Source organism: Ciconia boyciana, chromosome 3, assembly GCF_034638445.1.
Source record: "Ciconia boyciana chromosome 3, ASM3463844v1, whole genome shotgun sequence".
In the NCBI taxonomy this organism is placed as follows: Eukaryota; Metazoa; Chordata; class Aves; order Ciconiiformes; family Ciconiidae; genus Ciconia; species Ciconia boyciana.
In genome coordinates this window covers 62,615,139-62,638,550 of record NC_132936.1, presented here as the reverse complement: position 1 = coordinate 62,638,550, position 23,412 = coordinate 62,615,139, and the positions used below count along the sequence as shown (strand labels likewise).

The window sequence follows — 23,412 nt, the reverse complement described above, 5'->3', positions numbered from 1 at the left end:
ACAAGTGCATTGTGGAAAGCAATGCGAAACTTATTCCTGTTTATACAGGAAAAATGGGAGTGCTCTAGGGCTTCTTCTCCCTATCCCCTGTAAGCAAGGGTTAATGCTATGTTATCATCAGCTGAAAAGGGCAGGGGTAGAAGTAGGTTTTTCATAAGGGAATCATATATCCTGTCACTCTACCCCCCCCCCCCCCCCTCCCCCGGAATCTTCAGACAGGAGTTGAATTTTGGGAGCAAATATTTATAAGGAACTCTGATGAATCTATACTATCAAACCAAACAAACAAAAAGATAAACCAGCACTAATTATAATGCTATTATATTATTGCATTATAATTATTATATAATTATTATTGCATTATTATATTATATAATGCAATTATTATATAATGCAATTATAAACTTAGTTATATCAGTAAAAAATTTACATGGATGTGCACTTTGTTCTGACTGGAATTATTGTAGTTTATTTGAATGGATTAGGTACATGTGCAAACTTAGCCTGTATTATATGAATAAAATTGGGATTTATTACAATTTAAAGTCTAGTTAAAATTAAATTGATGTAACTTCTGCATAACAACACACTCAGAATCTAGATTGAGTCAAAGCACTTTTTGGAAAAAAAGTATATTTATATGTGACATGCAGAATGCATTGAGACATATTTCAGAGTAAACAAAAATTGGTTTATGTGACAAAATGTTTCTAAAAGCTAATTCCTGTTTGTGTCTTCTCGCTGACATGTGTCATTTGTTGGTGAGTGCCACAGAACAGAAACTGATAGGATATGCTCAGTTAGAAAAAAAATAGCTTTAACATGTTGAGATAGCAAGCTTATATATGAAATTGTTTGCAGAGAAAAAAAAAACACAGTTCACTTATGGCGATTAAGCATGTTTTTACTGTGATATAGAGACATCTTTGCAAATAACTATAATTTGATGCTGTTCTTCTGTAGTTCAGAATTTGTCATCAAATGTTGCTGTAGGAGTACAGGTACATTTGTACCCTTCTTGTTTCTTTGCCACTTATATGTTTTGTATATTGATAATTACTTTAAGTTCTTTTTTGCAGCCACCTAGTGTTGTTTGACAAGGGAATTATTTCTTCTGGCTTGTTTTTGCATGTCTTTCCTGTTGCCCAGGGCATGCCTGACATGGTTGATGTTTGGCTTCCAAAAAAAGCACATCTCGGATATTTCTCTTTTTTGAGGGTTACTTTGTAAATTTATTTATCACCTCTGAGAGTAATCTGTTTGTTCTTTTGCCCTTAGAACTCTTTATTTTGCCTTATGTCTTCTGACTGGTGTCAACTTGCTAGTTTGAACTTTAAGTCAATAATTCTTTTTCTACAGAACTGTTTAAACAGATATTTCAGCTTCTTCTGTGATGATTTCTTTCAGTTTTTTTCTCATTTATCTTTGTACTTTTATTACTTTGCTTCTGTAGATGCAAATTTGAAGGACCTGGTTTATAGTCTTTTTCTTGAGTACAGCTTCTCCAAATATGTTTGGTCTGGATGCCACTTTAGGTGCAACCTTTGAGGTACTCCACTACTGCCCAGAAAAGTCCATGACCTGTCAGCATAATGAAGCTAAGCCTTGTACCAGGTGAAACCTATTGCCAGTTCATTTTAATTTGAAATTCTTACTGCAATGTTTCAGGGTCTTTGATTTTTGCTGGAAATGAACTGTAGTCAATGCTACCATCAGGGTCTCTGGATTGGTATCTTGTATAGATGATAAAATATGTCTCTGTGGTCTGTAAATGATCACTCTGTATCTTGGCTACTTGCTCTGAGGAATTAAAAACTTCAAGTGGGAGTAGTGTCATGAACTTTGATACCAGCCATTCTTCAAACTTGCTTTATTTTGGTTTTTGGGAACCCGGAAAGTTTTATAAGGAAGCAAAATAACCTGCCTTGAAATGTTACATTTAGGCCCTTTAACTGTTAGTCTAAAATGTATAAAGTTCCTTAAGTCCACAGGTTCCATATTAACAAAATAGGTTGATTTTTCTGTGTTCTGTAGCTTTAAAGTAAAAATGTCCAAAGCTCTTTATCTCTAGGAAACTTCTGAAATATGTCACGAAATAATATTGTATGGAAGTATGATACTAAAGAAGATGAGTTATGTGTACGCAATATGTGCATACTTAGAGCATGAGCAATTAATTCAATTTATTTTAACCTTAAAACTATTGTAACTCTTAGAGATAACATCCACGTAGCCTCAGACTCTTCAGTAATGTGTGAATGCCTGGATAGGAGGAAAGAGGAAGAAACTATTGTTTGAATAGTTCTGGAGGAGGAGCGTGACTTAAAACAACTTTCATAGGCTGTGAACTGTTAGGAATTTCAGTTACTTTTTATTACTTTCTTTAAAGAGAGTTCAGTTCACTTATAGGGATAACAACATATCCCTTGTTGTTAGAGGGACTTGTCAAAGTATGTGAGGATGAAAGATATTGAGTGATATTTGCCAAAAATTGTAAATGACTGAATCTTTGTGCTGACTTGAAATGACAGAACCATATTAAAGGATAAAATAACTTAGGTTCATGGTTCAATAGTGTAATATTTATAAGATGTAATGGCAGTTGAGTTTTAATAGCTTGAGTGAGCAGACTGTTGGAATGTTTGAGACTTAATTTGTAGAAGTAATTTTTAATTTTTTTTAGCACAGTGCAAATGACATAATTGCAATGTACTCCTTTCCTCATAATTGACATCTGTGGGAGCAGGTGTAAGTTATTAATCTTTTAGGGTGATCTGCATGTGCCTCTTGCTTTCATGGGGGGGAATCAACTTGCTTTTTTTTCGCTTGTTCTGTGGTTTCTTAGGTAGTTGAGAGGAAATGTCATCATTAAATTTGGGATCATTAATTTTGGTATCTGCGATAAAGACTTGTTCAGATTTTCTGCTTTAAATATAATCTGGGTTTTAGTAGAGGATAACACAGTTTAAACAAACAAAAAGAAGTGCTAACTGCATAATGATTACTAGTTAGAAGCAAATGAAGATCCTATTGGGTTTGTTTACTGCATTCAGTCAGTGGTCTAATTAAATATTTATAACAAAAGGATTTAAAGGATGCCAGCATTGACCATATTTTATGCACATATGAACAAATGAAATATATTGGAGTTGACATAGGTTCTATGGTTACTTACAGTTTGTTAATACAAAGTAAAAACATGTTTGCTTAATGTACAATGAAGATCAGTTTTTAACCCTGAATTAAGAAAAGTCTGAATGAACTTGATATGGAACAGATGTTTAATTGTAGTTGAGTTTGGATTTGCAAATATTTTTCCTGACTGCTCAGATGTGTAGACTAGTGTTTGAATAAACCTAAGTGGTCTGTTTAAAGTATGACATCTTTTATTTAGAAAAAGAAAAATAGGGATGAAATTAAATTTGACACATTTTTTAAAATATTGGTCTAGGTTCAACAGACACCACTGAAAGTAATGTTTATGTGTGAAGTCATCTCAAAGCCAAAAGATGCTCTCTACATCTCTGCAAAGTTCATGCAGAGGGAACCAAAATCCTTTCCTTCACCTCTGGCATCACCACAACCAAATGAACGTATATGGTATAAATGCCCTTATTTACATAGTCTGAAAGTACATACCAATTTTGGCACCAACATACAAAATGACAAGAAAAGTACCTTTCTTGCTCTTTCAGTACTCAAAATACTAAATCCTGAAGGAAAGAGATTTGCCAGGGTTTTAGATAAGATCTGAACATCCTCCCACAAATCGGAGTAGGCAAGTAACTCTCAGCAAAGGTTAAAGTCACAAATGAGCTCTGAAAGTTTTACCCCATGTCTGAAGTGGGTTTTCTATCCCTTATAAACACAGCCAACTGCGCAGCTTGGTTTCAGTGGGAAAAAAGGGATGTCACGGTGATAGCAGCAATGGGCTATTTTTACAATTTGGAAGAGTCATCGTTTGCCTCCCTGTGCCTTGGGTACTAATCCAAGTGTTCTAGGTCTGAAAATTACCAACCTTTCCACCACACCAGAGTAACTTCTGCTCACTTGTTTTTTAAAGCCTGTGTTAAGTCCATGGCGGTCTGTTGGCACTGGCTATCCCAGCCTATGGCTCTGGTTACACTTTGGCTTTCCTCCAGGGTGCAGCTGCCAAAATCACCCCTGGAAAAGGGTTTGTGTCCAGCCAGATCAAGCCCCTGGTCCTCCTCACTGCGTAGCAGTGAGGCATGTAAGCTCTGGCACAGAGAGGGGATGGCTTAACAAGGATGGTCTCTGGGCTGCAGGGTTGGTTTCTGCCATGGTCTGAGAGAAGAGTAACAACACTAGGTTTGTCCTTGGGATCTGAGTGGCAGAGGATGCATTGGGGATGCCCAGCAGCTGTGCCCAGTGCATGGCCACCAAGGGCAGGGACAGCCTCCTGGGCAGAGGGACTGCCTCACGGCCAGCACCCCAAAGGCCTTTCTCCAAAGGATGCTAGGGGGAGGGGTGGTGGGCAGGGCTGTAGGGGGCCCTGTCACCCCCATGTCACAGTGCCACCACCCAGCAATGCAGCAGTCATAATGCCCTGGGGCAGGATAAAGGGGGCATCCTCCTGTGTCCTGCTGCCAGCCTGCCCAGCTTTGCTGTTGGGACAGAGCTGGCCCAGGCACAGCCCAAAGACATCCGAGAGGAAGTCCTTGAGGAACCAGTGGCATTACTCAGAGGAGGGGGCTAAGGGAGGAAGACTAGAGGCTGGACGAGGCTGCTGGAGGTTCTCTGCTGCAAGGCCAGCTACTGGCAGAGCCACGTTCAAAGCTCATCTGATGGACTGAAACCCTGCCTCAGCCTTTGGGGAACTGATGCCAGCTCCTCAGGAGATGAGAATAACCGTGAACACTTAGAGGTGCCTGAGGCCATCAGGTCTTTTCAGCTAGATAGCAGTGGCAAGACCAAGGGAATGCCTTCTTGAGGAGCACTGCAGAGCCTGCTGTTCTCATCCTCTGTAGAACCAGGGGCAGCAGCCATAAGAAATGGGATGCATAGATGTTGCAAGGGGTCCCAGTACTTTGGAGCACCCACTGGTGTCCTGTCAGGTGTGGGAAGGATTCTTGCCCCCAAGGTCAATCAGGCTGGGGGCATTTTGCTGCTCTTGGAAGGCCCTGAGATAGCTCCAGGTTGAGGGATTGGGCATCTCCTGGGAGGCATGACCCGCCTGTGGGACTGGGCAGGTGGGTCTTGCTCACATGCTCAGGGAATAGCTGATTGCCAGCGCTGGGGTCAGGAAGGAATTTTCCCCTGGGGCAGATTGGCACTGGTCTCTGGGGTTTTTTTGCCTTCCTCTGCAGCATTCAGCATGACCACTTGTTAGGGCTTGTCTTGTCCATTTTGGCTACGTTACTGCCTGCTGCTCATGCACCATGAAGATGGCCCCTTGTGCCCTGCAGCTGAGGGGAGCAAGGCTTTTTTTTTTCCCCCCAGGGTGGTCTGGCAATGTTCCCTGGGGGTTTTTTTGCCTTCCTCTGCAGCATTGAGCACAGCCCCTTGCCAGGGCTCCTTTGGGCTATTTTGGCTAGGTTCTTGCCTGCTGCTCTTGCGTCTCCAAGGTGCCACTTGTGCCCTGGCGCTCTCTGGCCCTCTTTGCCAGTGCAAGTTTGTAGTGAGAGTGAGCTCTGGTATTCCCTTGGTTCCATTTCCCCAGGTGTTCTTGCTTGTGCAAAACAGCCTGTGCTTGGAAGGGGTTCAGGCTTGCTGCACCATCAGGAGCTCTCCCTGCATGCAATATAAGTGTGGGGCAGGCTTCACTGCCAAGAAGCACGGCGGAGCAATTTTTTTTCAGACAAAAAGTATGCTTATCATTGATATGTGTCATACTTTTGAAAATACCCCAGGTACGACACATCTCTTCTTCTTTTGTGTGTGATTGGTACTGATCCTCATTCTTCAAGTTCTTATTCCTCAGGAAACGGGATCTGCTTGGCCTTTATTACTGCTTCTAAGTTTGTGTGACTTGCCTTTGCCAGACTGCAAGGCATGTTTTTTTCCAAGCTAAACTGAAGAATGCATCAGCCTGCTCCTGGCTACACATGTGTGTTAATGCTTGTGAACATTGGCTCTTAAACAGATTCAGAAAAATAAAATAAATAAAATCAAATCCTGTTTCCACTTGTAACCTTTGTGATATGTGTTCTTGAAAGTGTTTTTGGAGCTGAAGAACCCCTGGCACTTCAGGCAAATAACAGTCTCATCATTATTCAACTCATGGTAAGCACAGGGAATAGAAGTTAGGCTATGTTATGCATATAGTTATGCATGACAAGTTATGACCTAGGTCTGAGGGGTCTATCCAGGAAAGCAGCTCTCTGCAGTGCAGGTCCCAGGCCCATCCAGGAGACAGAGTCAGAGACAGGCACACCTACAACATCACTCAGGCAGGGACTGAGTCCCCAGGCTGAGCTGAGACGTGTCCCCTGGCCCCTTAGCAGGAGACAGTGTGGGTGCAGGTCCCAGGGGATGCTGCTCCCAACCACTGACACCAATGATTGCCCCCAGGACCCTGGTAGAAGTAGACTTGCACTGCTCATGTGCTCTCTCTTTAGACATTTACAGTTGTCCGCTTTGGAGACAGAGTATTGGGCTAGATGGAGTACTGTTGTTCTCAGGATCTTTTGTTTTATTATGTTTTTCCAAGGAAGATGGCTCAGGCATTTCTAAAAATGAGTATGAGGAGGAAAAAAAAAAGTCCATGGGGAAATAACAAGTATTGCTCACCTCAAAAAGGTTTGGAACCAGTTAGTTCCTGTTTCAGGCTGAGGGCTTGATCTTTGAGCCTCACTAGTCAGAGATGTGGGTTTTTGCCATCCTGTGGAAACCCAGCTAAACTGCATGAACACAGAAGACTTTCAAAAACCGTACTTTACACATGCTTTTTTCAAATTTGTTCAGATGGTTAAATTATCTTGAGACGATCCACAGCTCTCACCCCCATCAGAAGGTACCGCCTCCTTCCCACAAATGGACAGAGTACTGCCTAAGCTGGGACAGGATTAACCATTCAATCCCTTCCGCTCATGTGGGGCTGAGAAGAAACGTCATCAGAGGTTTCCTCAGCATGTACTGCTAGGGAAAAGAGGAGATAGGAAGAAGAATAAAATAGAATATTTTTCAGTTGGAAGAGACTGACAATGATCATCTAGTCCAACTGCCTGACCACTTCAGGGCTGACCAAAAGTTAAAGCATGTTATTAAGGGCATTGTCCAAATGCCCCTTAAACACAGGCTTGGGGCCTCGACCACCTCTCTAGGAAGCCTGTTCCAGTGTTTGACCACCCTCTCGGTAAAGAAATGCTTCCTGATGTCCAGTCTAAACCTCCCCTGGTACAGCTTTGAGCCATTCCCATGTGTCCTATCACTGGATCCCAGGGAGAAGAGCTCAGCACCTCCCTCTCCACTTCCCTCCTCAGGAAGCTGTAGAGAGCAATGAGGTTGCCCCTCAGCCTCCTAGATAAGCCCCAAAGTCCTTAGCTGCTCTTCATAGGACATGCCTTCCAGCCCTTTCACCAGCTTTGTTGCCCTCCTCTGGACGCATTCAAGGACCTTCACAACCTTCTTAAATTGTGGGGCCCAGAACTGCACACAGTACTGAAGGTGAGGCTGCACCAACGCTGAATACAGCAGGATGATTGCCTCTTTTGACTGGCTGGTTATGCTGTGTTTGATGCACCCCAGATGCGGTTTGCCCTCGGCTGCCAGGGCAACGCTGCTGACTCATTGAGCCTGCTGCTGACCAGCACCCCCAGGTCCCTTTCTGCAGGGCTGCTCTCCAGCCACTCCCAATTTATACTTGTGCCCAGCATTACTCTGTCCTAGGTGCAGAATCCGGCACTTGTTCTTGTTAAAATTCATGCTACTGATGATTGCCTGATGCTCCAGGGATGGGGCATCTACCACCTCTATGGGCAACCTGTTCCAGTGTCTCACCACCCTCATTGTAAAAAACTTCTTCCTTATATCTAGTCTGAATCTACCCTCTTTTAGTTTAAAACCATTGCTCCTTGTCCTATCAGAACAGGCCCTACTCAAAAGTCTTTCCCCATTTTTCTTATAAGCCCCCTTTCAGTACTGAGAGGCTGCTATAAGGTCTCCCTGGAGCCTTCTCTTCTCCAGGCTGAACAACCCCAACTCTCTCAGCCTTTCCTCATAGGAGAGGTGCTCCAGCCCTCGGATCATTTTCATGGCCCTCCTCTGGACTTGCTCTAACAGGTCCATGTCTTTCCTGTGCTGAGGGCTCCAGAGCTGGACGCAGTACTCCAGGTGAGGTCTCACCAGGGCAGAGTAGAGGGACAGAATCACCTCCTTCAACCTGCTGGCCACGTTTCTTTTTATGCAGCCCAGGATACAGTTGGCTTTCTGGGCTGCAAGCGCACATTGCTGGGTCATCTACATCCCTCTGCAAGGCCTCTCATCCCTCAAGAGCACTTCCCAGTTTGGTATCATCAGCAAACTTGCTAATGGTGCATTCAACTCCTGCATCCAGATAATTGATAAAATTATTGAACAGAACTGGTAGCCGTGATGAACATCACTAGTGTTTATATTGCATTTGTAGCTGGCAACTCTTTTATAGCCAAATGGATCCATAATGTCCTATTCTAATTCCCAACAGCATAGAAATTTCCATTCTGTATGTCTGCTGCAATTGCTTTGCTCTGGTTTGGGCTTCTTGTGAGAAGGAGGTAAAGGACAGAAACCTTGTTACCCCTGGTTTTATGAAGTGGTTGTGTTACGAGGTGGCATCTGCAGTGTCTAAATACAGACTTGGAATTGGTACTGGAATAACCTTGGTTACATACATTCTTTCTATGTTCTCACTTAAAAAAAAGCGTAATGTGGGGGCAGTACAGAATACTGCTGTTCTGAATACTGTTGTGTTTTAAACTACTGGCTCTGCAAGCCTGTCCTCGCTTCTCAGCCTCTTTGTATAGCTAGGCTGAATATGCTCCCCTTCCTGTGGGGCTGCGTATGGGCTTATGCTTTTACTGCCATTTCAGTGTTAGAATCTGGAATAGGGAGATTTCCTTGGTTTCAGTGCTAACATTTTCTGTGCTATATATGCATATATGTGAGTGTGTATACACCTATAAATAAATACATATCTATACATACATATATAAGGTTAGCGATTATCATTTTACATATTGATTGTGACTATTACTTGACACCTCAACCAACTGGTAGAAAAAGAAATAGAATCCAGTTTAAAGAGTAACATTAAACTGTGCAAACCATGATGCTGCCTTCTTAGAGTCCCCTGCTCTTCTATTAAACAGTTTCTAACTTCTGAAATGACTGGATCACAACAGTTGTCTTCCCTATGTAACTTCAGTTCTTGTTTAGAGATTCTCTCCTAGGAGCATGGGGTTTTCCAGAAAAATTATACGTTATCATATAATTGAAACTGTGTCATAATGCCTGTCCCCAAAGGGACACTTGAAAAGTTTGGTTTTGGAAATTAAATACTTTTGCAGATTTTTAAAACTATATCACAATATAAAAAAAAAATTAAAGAACTAGGAGTCTTAATTTTACAAGTAGGATTTTATAATGAGAACCATTGCTAATACTGAGAGGCTTCTTATGCTTTTGAATCCACAACAGAGCTCTATAAATGTCACTTTCTGATGCTATAACTTTTTTGTATCATGCTGCTGTCTAGAATGTAGACTAACATAACTTGGCGTTCATGGCATGGTGGTATTTCTGCTTACATAGAAGAGCTATAAACTTACGAAAAGATATTTAAAGATACAGTGAACATTACCAGTGTATACAAGTTCTGTGTTGACTATGACTTCCTAAGAAGAAACCAAGCAATATTTTACTGTTATACTTGCAATATATTTCCTGTAAATTTGGCTGCTTTATGTTTCTGTATGTCAAAGACTTGATATTAACTGTGGGTTTTAGTTTATGAACTTTGTAAAAAGCTACATAATTAGCAACTGACTCCAGATATGGACTTAATGATAGCATGCATTATTTCTGCACTAATCTGTAGATGTCCTTTACTGAAATATGTATATGTGGAACTTGCCTTTGCAAGGTGTGATCACTGACATGCACAATGATTTAGGGAGAAAAATTGTATCTATTACATGCATCTAAGCAGGCTAAGATTCTTCAAACCCTCTCTTGCTTATACATTTCCTGCTTTCGATTTAGCTCTTCTCTATATTGCTGACTTTTTTATTAAGCTGAAGGTGAGGCTGTCAAGAAAACTAAGTGGTTACTTCAGAGTCTTAGGGGAAATAGTCATCTGTCTTTCTGAAGCGTAAAATTTTTGAAAGTACTAAACAGATTTAAGATTCCCAGCTCCCCATTTCAAAAGTGACTCTGACTTCTAAGTTCCACTGCATCGCTGTGGTGCTTGTGCTACTAAACGCGCTCATTTCATGAGTTTGTTTCTTTGAAAATTTTCTGATCTTCGGGACTGTAATGTCTGCTGAACAATACGATCTTGAATAAATAAGGCTTTGGATTCTTGAAGAATAAAACAACAATGCCTTCACTATTTGCTCTGTGCATACCTTCTTTTCTCTCCCCTCCCAGCCTTAATGTTTTGTGCGGTGGAGCTGAGCTGCAGGCAAGTGCCGCGCTGGGGCACATTGTGAGCTCTGCCACTGTCGGCGGGGGACAATGGCTGCAGTGTCGCAAGGGCCTACACAGGGGCAGTTGATGGCGTTCCTGTGGAATTGCAGTGCTGTGTGGCATCTACTGAAATCTGTAGGATAAGCAAATGCAGAAATTCCTTTAAGCTGCCAGGCCTCTGAAAATGCCATGTTGTGGCCTCATTGATAAATGCCACAAATAGCTGAACAGTCATGGAGGAGTTGGTTCAAACCGGGAGGCTGCATGCCATTCACGTTCAAATTTTAACTGTGGAAAGAAATTCTCATCTTCCCCACCCGAGTATGTGTTGTGAGCCGTCTGCTCTAAAACTTTGTCTCCTGTCAGCTGCTGTCTCCAGTACAACAAATCTTTTCCCTAAAACCCGGCGCACAGAAGCAGGGTCTGGGCCTGCTTTTCATTACCAGCACTAGGGAGATACAGAATGCCCTTGTTTGTATTCCCAGTTCCAGGTACAAGAAGAACAGATAAACCTTCAGACTAATTGCCATTTGCTTAAGCTGTAGTAATACTGAGCTACAGCAAGCAACCTTTTTAAGAGTGTGTTAAAATGATGATAAGTCTTCGATTACTATTAGCAATTATTACTAAGTAGCAGACTACGATATTGAAACTAACCTCAAATAAAAATGTGATCTTCATTATTTTTTTTCTTTGTTACTGACTTCCACAAATACTGTTTTCTGGAAGAATAAACTTCTTTAAGACTGGTTTTTATTTTTGAGTATTTAATGGGTTTGTTGGGTACTGAGAGAGTTCATAGATCTACAAATAGAAGGCAGCCCTCTCTTCTTATTTTCTGCCCCTCAAAACCTCTGCAATATAGACAGCTAGACATGTTGCTTATGTTCTGCTTACACTTGTATGCTGCTTCTACTGGTCTGATCACCAACTTTTAGTGGTCTGCTTGTTCTTTTTCTCTTGAAGATGATAACATGCTTTATTTTTCTTGGGAGTTCATATCACTTGATTCATAAAAGTCGTTGAGATATATGCCAAAATGCTAGAAATGCAGAAGTTAACAGAAATTAACACTGTAGGAAGTATATTGATTTTTAGAAGTTAATAATATAGAAAAAGTTGTTTCACATGAAGAAGTCTTCCATTATTTTAAAAATAAAGATCCAGAAAAAATAAGAACTGTTTAGTGACACTTAATGGTGCAAAATATTTAAATCAGTTTAGGTACTGAATTTTCCTTGTGCATTCAAGTAATTTTTTTTTATGAATTGAAAAATATTGAAATATCTTTATTTTTGTCAGTGATATGTATAGCTTTCAAAATATGGTGAACAGTGTATCATAAGAAAGCTACAGCTTTATAATCTATTTTATTGATGTTTTAAGTTTTCCTGACTAGTACTATCAAATAACAGTACCTGTAATTAAGGATTTTATTGATTTACTGATAGCACTTTTCTCTTTTTTTCTTATTTTTTCTTCTTCTTTTCTTTTTTTTTTCCCCCCAGAAAAGAGCAAAAGGCCAAGTGCTGTTTGACAAAGTGTGTGAACATCTCAATTTACTGGAAAAGGACTATTTTGGGCTGTTGTTTTACGAGAATTCAGAACAGAAGGTAAGCCCGTATGAGGATTTTGTTTGTTTGTTTTTCTACATTGCTACTGACTTTGATAGTTTAGTGAGGTATATTGTATTAAATGTATACCATTACAAACATTTGAGTAAACTGTTGCAAAATGTCAATTCTAGTCTGCTGTTAAGATGTGCAAGATACTGATGTGTATGTTGATACCTAACAAAGTGCCCATTTATTATTTAGAGTGGGGGAATACTTAAAATATCTGCATTTTTGAGAAAACTAATTGAGTAATTGCTAGGCTTTATTGTAAAACAGTAAAATAGTATAGTAAAATGCTGTACTGTCCCTGCAAGTGAACATAGGAAATTTTAACTAATATCTTTGCCTTAACAGTCTGAGAACTCCCCAAATTTCTGAAAACTTTAATTATTTACATTTTTTTTTGAAAAACAAGCAAACAAAACTTTGGGTGATAAAATAATAAAAAAAATTAATCTCCTACCTGACTTTCCAATAATGTAGCTGCCTTTTTTCATGTATGTTTAATAATGCTTTGAACAGGAACACAAAGGAAATCTTGCCCCTAAGTCTGTAACTATTAGGCCTTGAGTTCCTTTTTTATTAATTTTAAGCTTAAAGAAAATTTTGGCATTTGTAAAGATGAGACTGGAACAAACCCATCACCAGTATTGGATGCTAATTTTACAAATGAATGGTGTTTTGATATGACTACATTCAAAAGGATCTCTTAAATACCATTTGGCACTTATTTTCAGTTGTCTTTTGCACTTGCTTACGTGTTGCATGGTCGAGCACATCTAGATTGCTGAGCTGAGAAAAATCTTAAATCAGTAAGTGGCATGCATTCCACTAATTGCCAAAAGCCAATTTAGCTTTTCCCAGCATCTGAACATTTACAGTTAGTTATGGGCTGGCTGTCGCTTTGTCCATGAACTAAAGATATACCTGCAGTCATCTTTTCCCCTCATAAAGAAAACACCCTAATAATTACAAATTGAAGTGGAAAAAATTTTATTTCTTTTTAATCTCTGTATTTGTAGCAGGAAACGTCATTACATGAGTACTATACTTAGTCTGGAAGCTTTTGGTTTTTTTCTGTCATCTTTCTCATCCCACTGTTGTGTTTGAAATTAAGTCTAATTTAGTGGTCTGAATTAATCTGAATTTCTGACAACTTCCATTCAAATACAGTTGTTTTCTAGAGTTATTTGCTTTGCTGCAAGGCTTCCTGTGCAGCATGGAGCAAAATACTCAATCCCTCTGTATTAAAGATCCCCATATATAAAATGGGCTTGACGTATTTTTACTTGGATTTTTTTTGTTGTTCTTGACTTGTAAACCATTTACAGAAATTAGAGCTTCTTTGTTGTAACAATGAAGAGCATCTCAGTTGATCCTCTGAGTAATATAATAATCTTAATTATTATTTGTTATTATCACATGTTGTCCCTTTATTTGTGCTACTCACTGTTGAAAATCTATACTGTACACACAGCAAAATAACATAAAACAACAGTCTGATCTCTGGCAAGAGAGGAAAGGTCTAATAGCAGACCTGGGATCCTTGAACTATACCAAGAAACAGCCCACTTGAGTAGATCCTAGGAGGTGGAATAGGGAGCCTTTGGCTTGTGAAAGTAGAGCAGTAAAGTCTGGGTTGGTGCAGAGTTACGTCTTTTTTTTTTTTTTCCCCTTTTTTTTCTTTTTTTAATGTGGTTCTAGTTGGACTAAGAGATTTCTTGGTATTCCTCAGTCATGTGAATGGAGGAACAGGGTACCATACCTTAAAAAGAGCCCATCTGTTTTTTCATGTGTCTTTATCCTTGGAGATACTAAAAACTTGACTGGATGTGAGCCTGGGCAACCTGACCTAATTCAAAGCTGGCTCTGCCTTGAATCACAGTTGTACCAGTTATCTCCAGAGATCCCTTTCAGCCTGAATGAGACCTTGAGCACCCTATCCATTGACTATGGAGGTGCTACTGTTGCAACACTCATAAATGAGGTATTTACATAAATTAAGCGAGAAATATGTGGATAATAGCATCCCTGTGGTTTGATTATTTATATGCCCAGGCTAAGTCTAGTACTGTATTCAAAAGAAGAGTAGATCACTTGTCACCTGAATTATGGACAGCAGCAGGCTTTTATTTAAAACCTTCTGGAGAAATCTGGTCCAATTTGTTATGAAGACTAAAAAAACACAGTTGTTGGTTTTTGTCGTCTTCATGCAAGTAAGTTCTTAGTGTTATTTGGAGAAACTTAAAAAGGAGTCTTCCCTAGCACATTTGCATTTCCCACCTCCTACTTGCTATTGCAGGATTAAGCTTAATTTATGGTGAACTGCAGGAACTACAAGATTTTAACTGCCAGTGAGTAACAGTGAAGAAGGGGTTTATTTTAGATATTTCCTGGCTAGATAGCCCATATGCTAGATTGTACCCGAAGTGCCATTATGTGGATAGTATTATGCCTCTGGTGCAGTTCTAAATTGTGATTACCAGGTGAGTGGGAATACCCAGGTTTTCAAAGAAGAATTTGAAAACGAGGGCTTTGGCATGAACTAGTCACTTGGCTAAGTGCTTACAGTCTTTTATGGGTTGGACCGTCTGTACTGTCACATGGGCACCTTTATATAGGCTTACTTATTTTTACTGCTATTGTCACTCAAGTTACCTAATTCAAAGGTCCTGCTTTTGTACAACACCGTGTTTGGAAGTTCTTACACTGGTTGTGGTATAAATATATCCTGATAATGTGAAGGGTAGCTACTGTAGTGTCTTAATACGGCAAAATTACTAGTTGTGTGCTGGGAAAGTTCCCCCTCCCCAGTTGCCGTTTCTTTCATGCTGGTAAGTTTGAAATTGTACAGCTACACAGAATGTGCTCAGTAAGATTGTAACACTCATTTTTGTTATTAAAGGGATTTTTTTAATACATGAATGAAGATGGTTTAAATTGTTTTCAGTATGTTAAATATCTGTGGTATGTTTTTAATGAATGCTTCTGTCTTAGGACTTTTAAGTGTCTCAACTTTTTTTCATTCTTTTAAAAAAAGAAAAAAACATTTAACATTTTATTTTTTTATTTAATTAATAGATGGAAGTGTGGGGGGCTGATCAGTTGTGTTCAGCAATAGCTGCCAAAGAAAGCTTGGGGACTTGGAACTTTTACTGGTTTTAGGGCCTTCTCTTTTGTTCACCTCTGTAGTAAGTTTGAATTCTTTCTTCATCTCAGTACCCGTTCTTTCTGATGCATTTTTTCTCCTGTTATGACTGTTGCCTCTTCAGATTAAAATGCCACAAATCTCTGACCTCCAGACCAGTCAGTACTAAATGCTGAATGATGTGGTTTACTCATTCTTGTGCACTCATCACAGCCACCCATTTATGAGCCAGCTGTTGAACTCGATGGCAGCTGTGGGGTGTGGAAACTGAATGCCAGGCACTCTTTTGAATTAGAGCTGCTCCCTAATGCACCATTGGGGTACCATTGGAGGAGGAGTCCCATTAACTTTTCTCTATGGGTGTTCTGTGCAGCTGGAAGAGATGCTATGTCTTCAAATCAGACTGATTTTTGTTAGCTTTAATACACATTTTAAAACTATTTAGGTCAAATTACTCATTAATGATTTATTTCATTGTTTTGCAAATGTTAAAGTTATTGGTCTAAAGTTTAGTTAGTGATTTCATTGCATTACACCCTCAGAAGTTCATGAATGCTCCATTCACACTGTAATTGCTCTGCAGAAGTGTCAGAAAGCTTCTGCTCTTATGTTCTGGGCACCAGCTGGAAATGCTGCTTTTCTGGATATGTACAAAATACTTTTGTACTGGTAGAGAACATTTTGTTGTTCTTTGACAATTCACGACTTTGTCTCATCTATAACCTTACCATTTACAAATTAAACAAATAGATTTCTGCCTACTGGAGCAAAGTAGTGTGTACCCACTTTGTCTTTTGTTTTGAAAGACAGACCTGTCTATTCTGCATTAAGAGGTCTATTTCAGGGTAGATTCTTTCAATAGTGTTTGTTTTATCCATAACAAAAGGCACAGATGCAAAAAAACCCCACCCCTGTAATTATGTTTGTAAATGGAATATAAGCATCTGATTTTGTTTGACAGAACAGTATTGAAAGTTGGTGGCAAGTCTGCTTCCAATAAGCCTACTCCAGGTTTGGAAAATCAGAAAATGAACTGTATAACTTCTGTAAAGAAAGGATTATTCTTCCCATCTTGCAGCATATTCTATATTGTACGTTCTTTTCTCCTACTTTATAGGTAAAGTAGATAAAAGGTAAAGCACTGAAAGTAACATATACTCAGGAATCGTAGTTTTCTGCTGTAGTTATGCCATGCTAAATTCTATACTTATTTACTTTATACTATATTTTATCTAAAATTTAAGAGTTTAAGCTACTTCTATTTATCTTTGTAATTGGAAGGATATGGCTGTGTATCATTTCGGAATGGAATTAATGCCAAGGCTGAAAACCTAGGATGAACTGTAGCTGAAGTGAGTCTCAGATAAAATTATTTGAGGACTTCTGTTGTCTTCCAAGGCCTTTCCATGTCAAGGCTCTTCCAACAGATAGCAGTTTTTCTGACTTAAGCAGAATAAATGGTATCCAGATTTTTTGGAGGAGGGTTTTGTATCTCTGCCTTTGTAACAATGTTATGGACTGTGTATCTCTGGAAGAATTGTATATGATAGCTATGAAATGTAGAGGTCACAGACTTCTTAAAGCAAGAAATGTGAAATTAGTCTTTTTTTTAATTGCATCCGTAAAAATGATAAAAAGGGGCTTTTGCATTTAATTTGTAAACAGTATTTGTCTAATATGTACATGCTGCATTTGTGATGAAATCAACTTGGACCAAGGTCATTTACAACAGGGAACTTAGTATTTTGGGTCATATTCATAGAAGCGACATCCTTTATCAGCAGAGGTGATCTACGTTAAGGATTTGCACTCTTGCAAAAACATATAGTTCCACATTCTCCTAATCTATACAGACCCATAAAACTGTAGCCTAGCATGTTTTGTGTCCCTGAAATAAATTTGACTTTGGGTGGAAAAGCACGTAATAAAGACTGAGGGATATGGTATTGGAAAACAATTGTTGCATCCGGAGTTTGGTACCATAGACTGAAAGGTGAGTCACATTATACCCAGTATCCACTACTTGGCTAGATTAGGCAAGAAACATCGGTAGAGATATCCCCTTAGCAACATCTGTGCTGGCACCGAGCTCCCTTCTGACTTTAAAGCTGCTAATATGCGCAGTGGTTTGTGGAAATGCAAATGTTGTCCTTGACCTTACAAGTCAGTTGCTAATTATTCCCTACTTTGCACATCTCTGTCTCTGAAATGTGCTAAGTCCTGCTGGCAGACTGGTTGTGTGCATGTGTTTCTTCCATGTATATGCTTGTGTATGTGTGTCTGGCCATGGGAAATAAAGGTTCAAACACTGCACAAAGTAAATTCTCAGTACCTGCAGTTAAAAGGCTTATATTTCTAGTCTCTCACTCAATCTATTTTCTGACATCTATGAGTAAAATTAGTAAACAGGATTGTCCGAGTTTCTGATGAATATATGTTACTGATTTCTTAGTCTCACTTCCTGAAATTATATTTTTGGATGATCAGTCACAAAAAAGTCTCTTTGCACATATCAATAGTAACTGAAATGCTTTGAGCTATTTAATAGGTTGAACAGATTATATAAAAATATTTTTGGTATTGAGGATAGAACACATTTAATAGTGAGGCATCTAAATATGAAAAACTGACTTTATTTTCATTGCCTGAAATAGAGCTGAGTATCTAGATTTGAACCTTGCCAGTGTATCAGTGTTAACATAATACACATTCATAGATAACTTTGCTTTGGGGGAGGTCAGAAAAAAAGCATGAAATTTGATTAGGTTTTTCCAAGCACCTTTGAATGTTATCAGAACTCAAATGTATACGCCTAAAGATAAACGATGGGAATAATAAGCCTCTGGAGTTCAAGAGAAATATCATCTTAAATAACTCTATATGGTGTATAGGCACAGACGTGTAGAGATTACATAACCATTCCTGAAAAGTCTGCTTACGTCAATAAAAGGAGTATGAGAGAAAATTGCAATTGTCAAATGTAATTTGCTAGACCACCTCCACTGTAAGACTATCCACTTTTTAAAATTACAGGGCATAAATAGTCTAAAGCAGTAAGACAACCATGAAGGCAGTGGCATTACACAATTCCATTTATGTATGGGTGGGGAGACTTGCTAGCAAATCACAAGTTCAATTTTAGAATTCTCTGGGTTATTTTAAAATAGAACAGATGTCTGAACAATACAAACTTTTACTGCACTGTATGAAATTACTTCACCATCTTGAGTCTGAAGTGATTTTAAATGCTGGTTGTGTTTTTTTTTCAGAACTGGCTAGATTCTTCGAAGGAAATTAAGAGACAAATTCGAAGTAAGTACTTCTGTATTCAGATGTTATGCTCCTTTTATTTCCACACAGAAATATTCTTCATAAACTTAATAGCCTGAATGGTGACTAAATTGTATACTTACATAATTAAAATAATTTATATCTGATAATGATGTATTCAGCCTTAGAACAGAAAGCAAAGCTTCTATTTCTGTCCACTGTCCAAGAAGGAGAAAAATAATCACTCAGCCTTGTGCTGTAGAAGTTAATCATTATGCTGGCTGCTGCCCCAAAATTTTCTGGTGTTGTATGTCACTAATAGTTGATCTTTTTGCATCCTGAAACAGTAGATGTTTTTCAACTTTGTGCTGGTATTTGGGTTATGGGATGGAGAATGTCATCTCGCAAAGATGGTCATGGTTGTTGCTATAGGACTTTCTAATTCCAAAGACTCAGCAGAGTAATATGAAACTATAAAAAAAGAATCAATATGTCTTACAGAAAATGTATATTCTTCCATACTGATCGGTCCAACATTGGCTTTTTTGATGTGTCCATCATTTCCAGAATGGAAATGGAATAGAGAGCATAACCTTGGAACGTCTCACACAGATTCCGTCTGAAAAGCACTGTAGTGAAAAGTCTTTCTACTTGCATAAAACTCTGTCAAAATTCTTCACTAGCCAGGTAGCTTTTGTAGAGTGAATGGAGAGTAAATTTAGGATATACTCTTCCTGAGTCTACATGTCACAAAATAAGTAGCCACTAAGAAGTGCCAGACAACCCTTGCTCTTAATGAAATTCTTCTTGTTGCTTTACTCATTTGTGGCCAGTGCAGGTTTCTTTTATTGTTGTTTTGGTTTTGTTGGAAGCCTTCTTTTGGTAGTGCCTGATAGGAAATGTAAGTGGGGAGGAGATGATGATGATAGTAAGATTTACATGTCTACACTTCCAACACAACAAGAATTTAAGTTATTTAAGAAACCGACTCTGAACTTTTTTAGGGAATGTGATCCAGTAGGAGCACTTGTAATTAAGAATGCCAGTGTGTTATTTACAATGATAAACAGGTGTTTTCTTTATTATTGTTAACTTCCTGTTTTAAGGCAACACTCACATTTTTCTGGAAATCATAGTGGTGTTAATTCTGTTTTCTTTAGACCCTTCCCAATTGATGAAATCCCTTACTAGGAAGGTGTGGTTTATATTTTCAGTAAAGAAATGAAAGTTACAGAAGCTTCCTTGGAAACTATTTTTTTGATCTAACATGCTCTTGTATAAGCAAACTAGACCTATCAAAATCATGAATGTACTAATATACTTATGCAAGTAGAGGCCATCCTTTTAATTAAGGAAAAGTTACTGGTATTGTAACTTCTTATTCTGCAGGTCTTCAGTAAAAACCTAGTAGTTGTCGAAATATGTGCGCTAAAGGTTGTTTTGTTTGGTTTTAATATTTGACAAAAGATTGAGGACATTGATACTTTTTGTTACTGTCTTCTGTAGTGATCTGCATGCTATATAGCCTACAAGTAAGTGTCATGAATCTGAAGTGTAAGAACTGACCTGAAAACTTTTTGGATGTGCTACACAACATTTTTTTAAATACTGTATAATACATACTACAAAAAATATTTTAAGGGGATGTGATTTTTCATACAGCATGAAGACCTACATTTTGTATTGGAGATCAAGTCCAATACTCTGGTCTGTAGCACTTCAGAGTTGATAGGCATAGTGTATAAGGCAAACAACCAAGTAAGAAAGAACACCATTTTAAGGATTTTAAAATTAAACTCTCTTACACCAATTTGCAAGTAATCAGCATACTGTCAGTTGTGCTCCTCATAATCAGTGTATTAAAGTTGCCAGATACTGGAATGTACTGCAAAGACAAATTTTATCCCCCAGATACATGAGTATCAAGTAATGAGGCTTTGTTTCAGTCTTAGTTCTAAATCTATTTGTCTTAGAATCAAGAATGGAAATCTTATGTACAAAAATACTCAATTATCATAAATTTAAGGTACCTGTAAGACCTACTAGTCCATTTGAACGTTTGAAATGAAGAAACTCCTTTCTTTTTCTCTTGTACAGCACAAACTGAAGCACTAGCATGCTAGATAAATGTATCTGAACAAATACATTGATCCAGACACACAAAGGTGACAAATTTGGAAGTGGAGTACAGCATGTCAGTTTGCAACTTAATATTTATAACAATCTCTGTCTCTCTCTTGCATGTGAGCAATACCAATACTCTGCACATTGGGCATGTATGTACCGTGACTGGGGAAGATGAAATAAGAATCCTTTAGTCTCCCTGAAGTCATGTTCTGCATCAGGCTGTCTCTTGCTAAGTCAGGGTCCTCAGGCCTTCTTGTGTGATCTCTTGTTTGTTCAGGTTGGACTTTGGCTGGGCAATTACATTGGATCTTGGCAATTACTGATATTACTTTGGCTAATGAACATGATCCACAGATTACTGGCTCTGTTCTCAGGGCTACAAAGGTGGCAAAAAGCTTGCTTGCTTTCAGCCAGCCCAATCTCTTCAGGAAAATTAATTCTTGACTTTTTTTAACTTATGTAATTGCGTATCCAGTGGCATGTGTTAAAACATCTAATTAATTCAATCAGGGACAGGTGGGGTAATTACATTTCTGTCACTATCTTCTTGAAAATTGCTACATCTAAAGTGGATTCAGGCTTTTGCAAAATTGAGAACTTCAGCTTGAATATTATGATGGCACAAGCAGTAGCAACTGACCTTGGAATAGTCAAATCCCAGACCTCACAGAGGGTGTGGTAGTTCATCCTTATATAAATTCATTTAAGAATTTATCTGTGTGAGTCTTGTCAGTCCAGCCAGGACTGCCTGTACTCTGCTTTTTATGCACTTTTGAAAATGTGGACTGGATATAGATCTTCCTTATTTCTTGATTTTCTTGATGGTAATTTAAGAAAAATTATAGAAGTAATTTTCTTAATTTTATGGGGCTTTTTTACATCTGCCTGTGAGTAGTGTATCTGTCCTAGTCACACAATACCCTAAAAATCTAAGTTGAAACACAAGAGATATCATAAGTGAAAGCCAGAAAAAACTTTTACTGGAAAAAAAACCTCACTGATTTCCCAGTTTAAATGGGATGAATCTTGTTAATTGTATGCTGCTAGCTGGTTGGTTATATTGCATTCTTTTCCTCTAAGAATGTGCCTAAAGTTGCCACAGAAGCATTTTTGAGGTAACAAGCTGGCTAGAAAAATTTTTGACATTTCTATAGCCCATATTATTAAACATCAAAACAGAGAGCCTTATCAGGGATAGAATGCTAAATATAATTTTAAATATCAGATTTATTTATTTTTTTGTCTTGGCCACCAATTCAAAGTACCAGTAATAGTATGCATTATTGTGTGAAGACAATTACGTTTGTATGCCTCGATTATGTGGCTGTAAACAGTATGCTGTAGTGAGAAGTATAAACATAGACTGTGTGCATTGTAATATACTTGCTAGTCTGTATTCAGGGGGTAAATGTGCTTTCAGTCATCAGGCAAAATATAAGGTCACCAACTGTCCAGAAAATATTTAGTACAAAGTCAACTACAACATTTTTCCAATGGATTAGCTACGGAATTAGTATGAGTAGACATCTGAAGTTTTTCGCATAGTCTATACATTCAGAGGATTTACACTCTTTTTAGCTTTTTATAGACAATATAGATTTTTTTTTTCTTCAAATGGTGTCTAGGTCTCCTGGCTACCGTGCTTTCTGAAAGCTAACTGTAGAAATGCTGACAAGAAAGAGAAATAGGTTAAGCAGGAATTCATCTGTGACTAGTTTAACTGCAGTTTTAGACCAGGAAAAATTGCTTCATACCAGGAAACATTGCTTCATTCCAGGAAAACCTGAAGACTGATTTAGTACCTGTGTGGAAGGACACATCCTTCATCCATCTCTCCGCATCCCGCAGCCCTGTTAACATGACAACTCTCCCTGAACACTTTTTGCATAGATATTTTGGCCCAGTTGCTTCTCTTCATCAGTTTGGCTTACTGAATATCAGCAGCTTTTCATTAAATTATGCTAATTCCCTGGGAGATAAATGATGGAAGTGGGCTAATCTATTCCATCTTTAATTCTGTTTGTCATGCTATTTGTATTAATTAGTGTTAGACATTTTTAAAGGTATTTTTGTCTTAATTCTGTCTTGCACTGGATTGTAGTAGACAATGCAATGAAGCATATTTTCCCCAGTTCAGTACTATATGTACATCCGATAAATTAGGCTTTCTTATTTAAGGAGTCCTGCCTTATTTTCTAAGCAAATTTATCATTGTTCTAACAAATAATTGATAACTGGGAACATTAATATATGCTAAAAAACTGAGCTCTCAAAAGGAAATAGTGACATATCAGCCAGGTGGAGAGTGAGGTTCACACTTAAGCAGAAATTTAAGTGCTTCAATGAATAGTCATGTCTGAAAAACTGAAATAATTTTTTTAATGTTTAAAGACATTAGAAATTTTGACACAAAGCACCTCTTCACCTTTAACAGATGAGAAATTTTAAAACAGGATTTTTAAAAGAAAATAACCTTAAACAAAAATGTCAGCACTGTTTTCTAGTGTTATGTTGGAAATGGCATTTCAGTCTTTTTGTTGTTGTTGTTAAAATACACATTTTTCAAAGCATGATTTATCTGTGTAGGACAGATTTTTAAAATTGTTTACTGTCCGAAATTCATCA

At 38.4% G+C, this 23,412-nt stretch overlaps 1 protein-coding gene across 8 annotated transcripts in view; it reads left to right on the top strand.

The window, feature by feature from the left end:
* Positions 1-23,412, top strand: part of EPB41L2 (erythrocyte membrane protein band 4.1 like 2) — a 128,044-nt gene that overhangs the window by 62,026 nt on the left and 42,606 nt on the right. For all 8 annotated transcript variants that reach the window (XM_072855852.1, XM_072855859.1, XM_072855858.1 and 5 more), the window contains 2 exons: positions 12,135-12,239; positions 18,660-18,702. In XM_072855852.1, the coding sequence (XP_072711953.1) occupies positions 12,135-12,239; positions 18,660-18,702 (148 nt within the window). The remainder of the gene's footprint in view (positions 1-12,134; positions 12,240-18,659; positions 18,703-23,412) is intronic.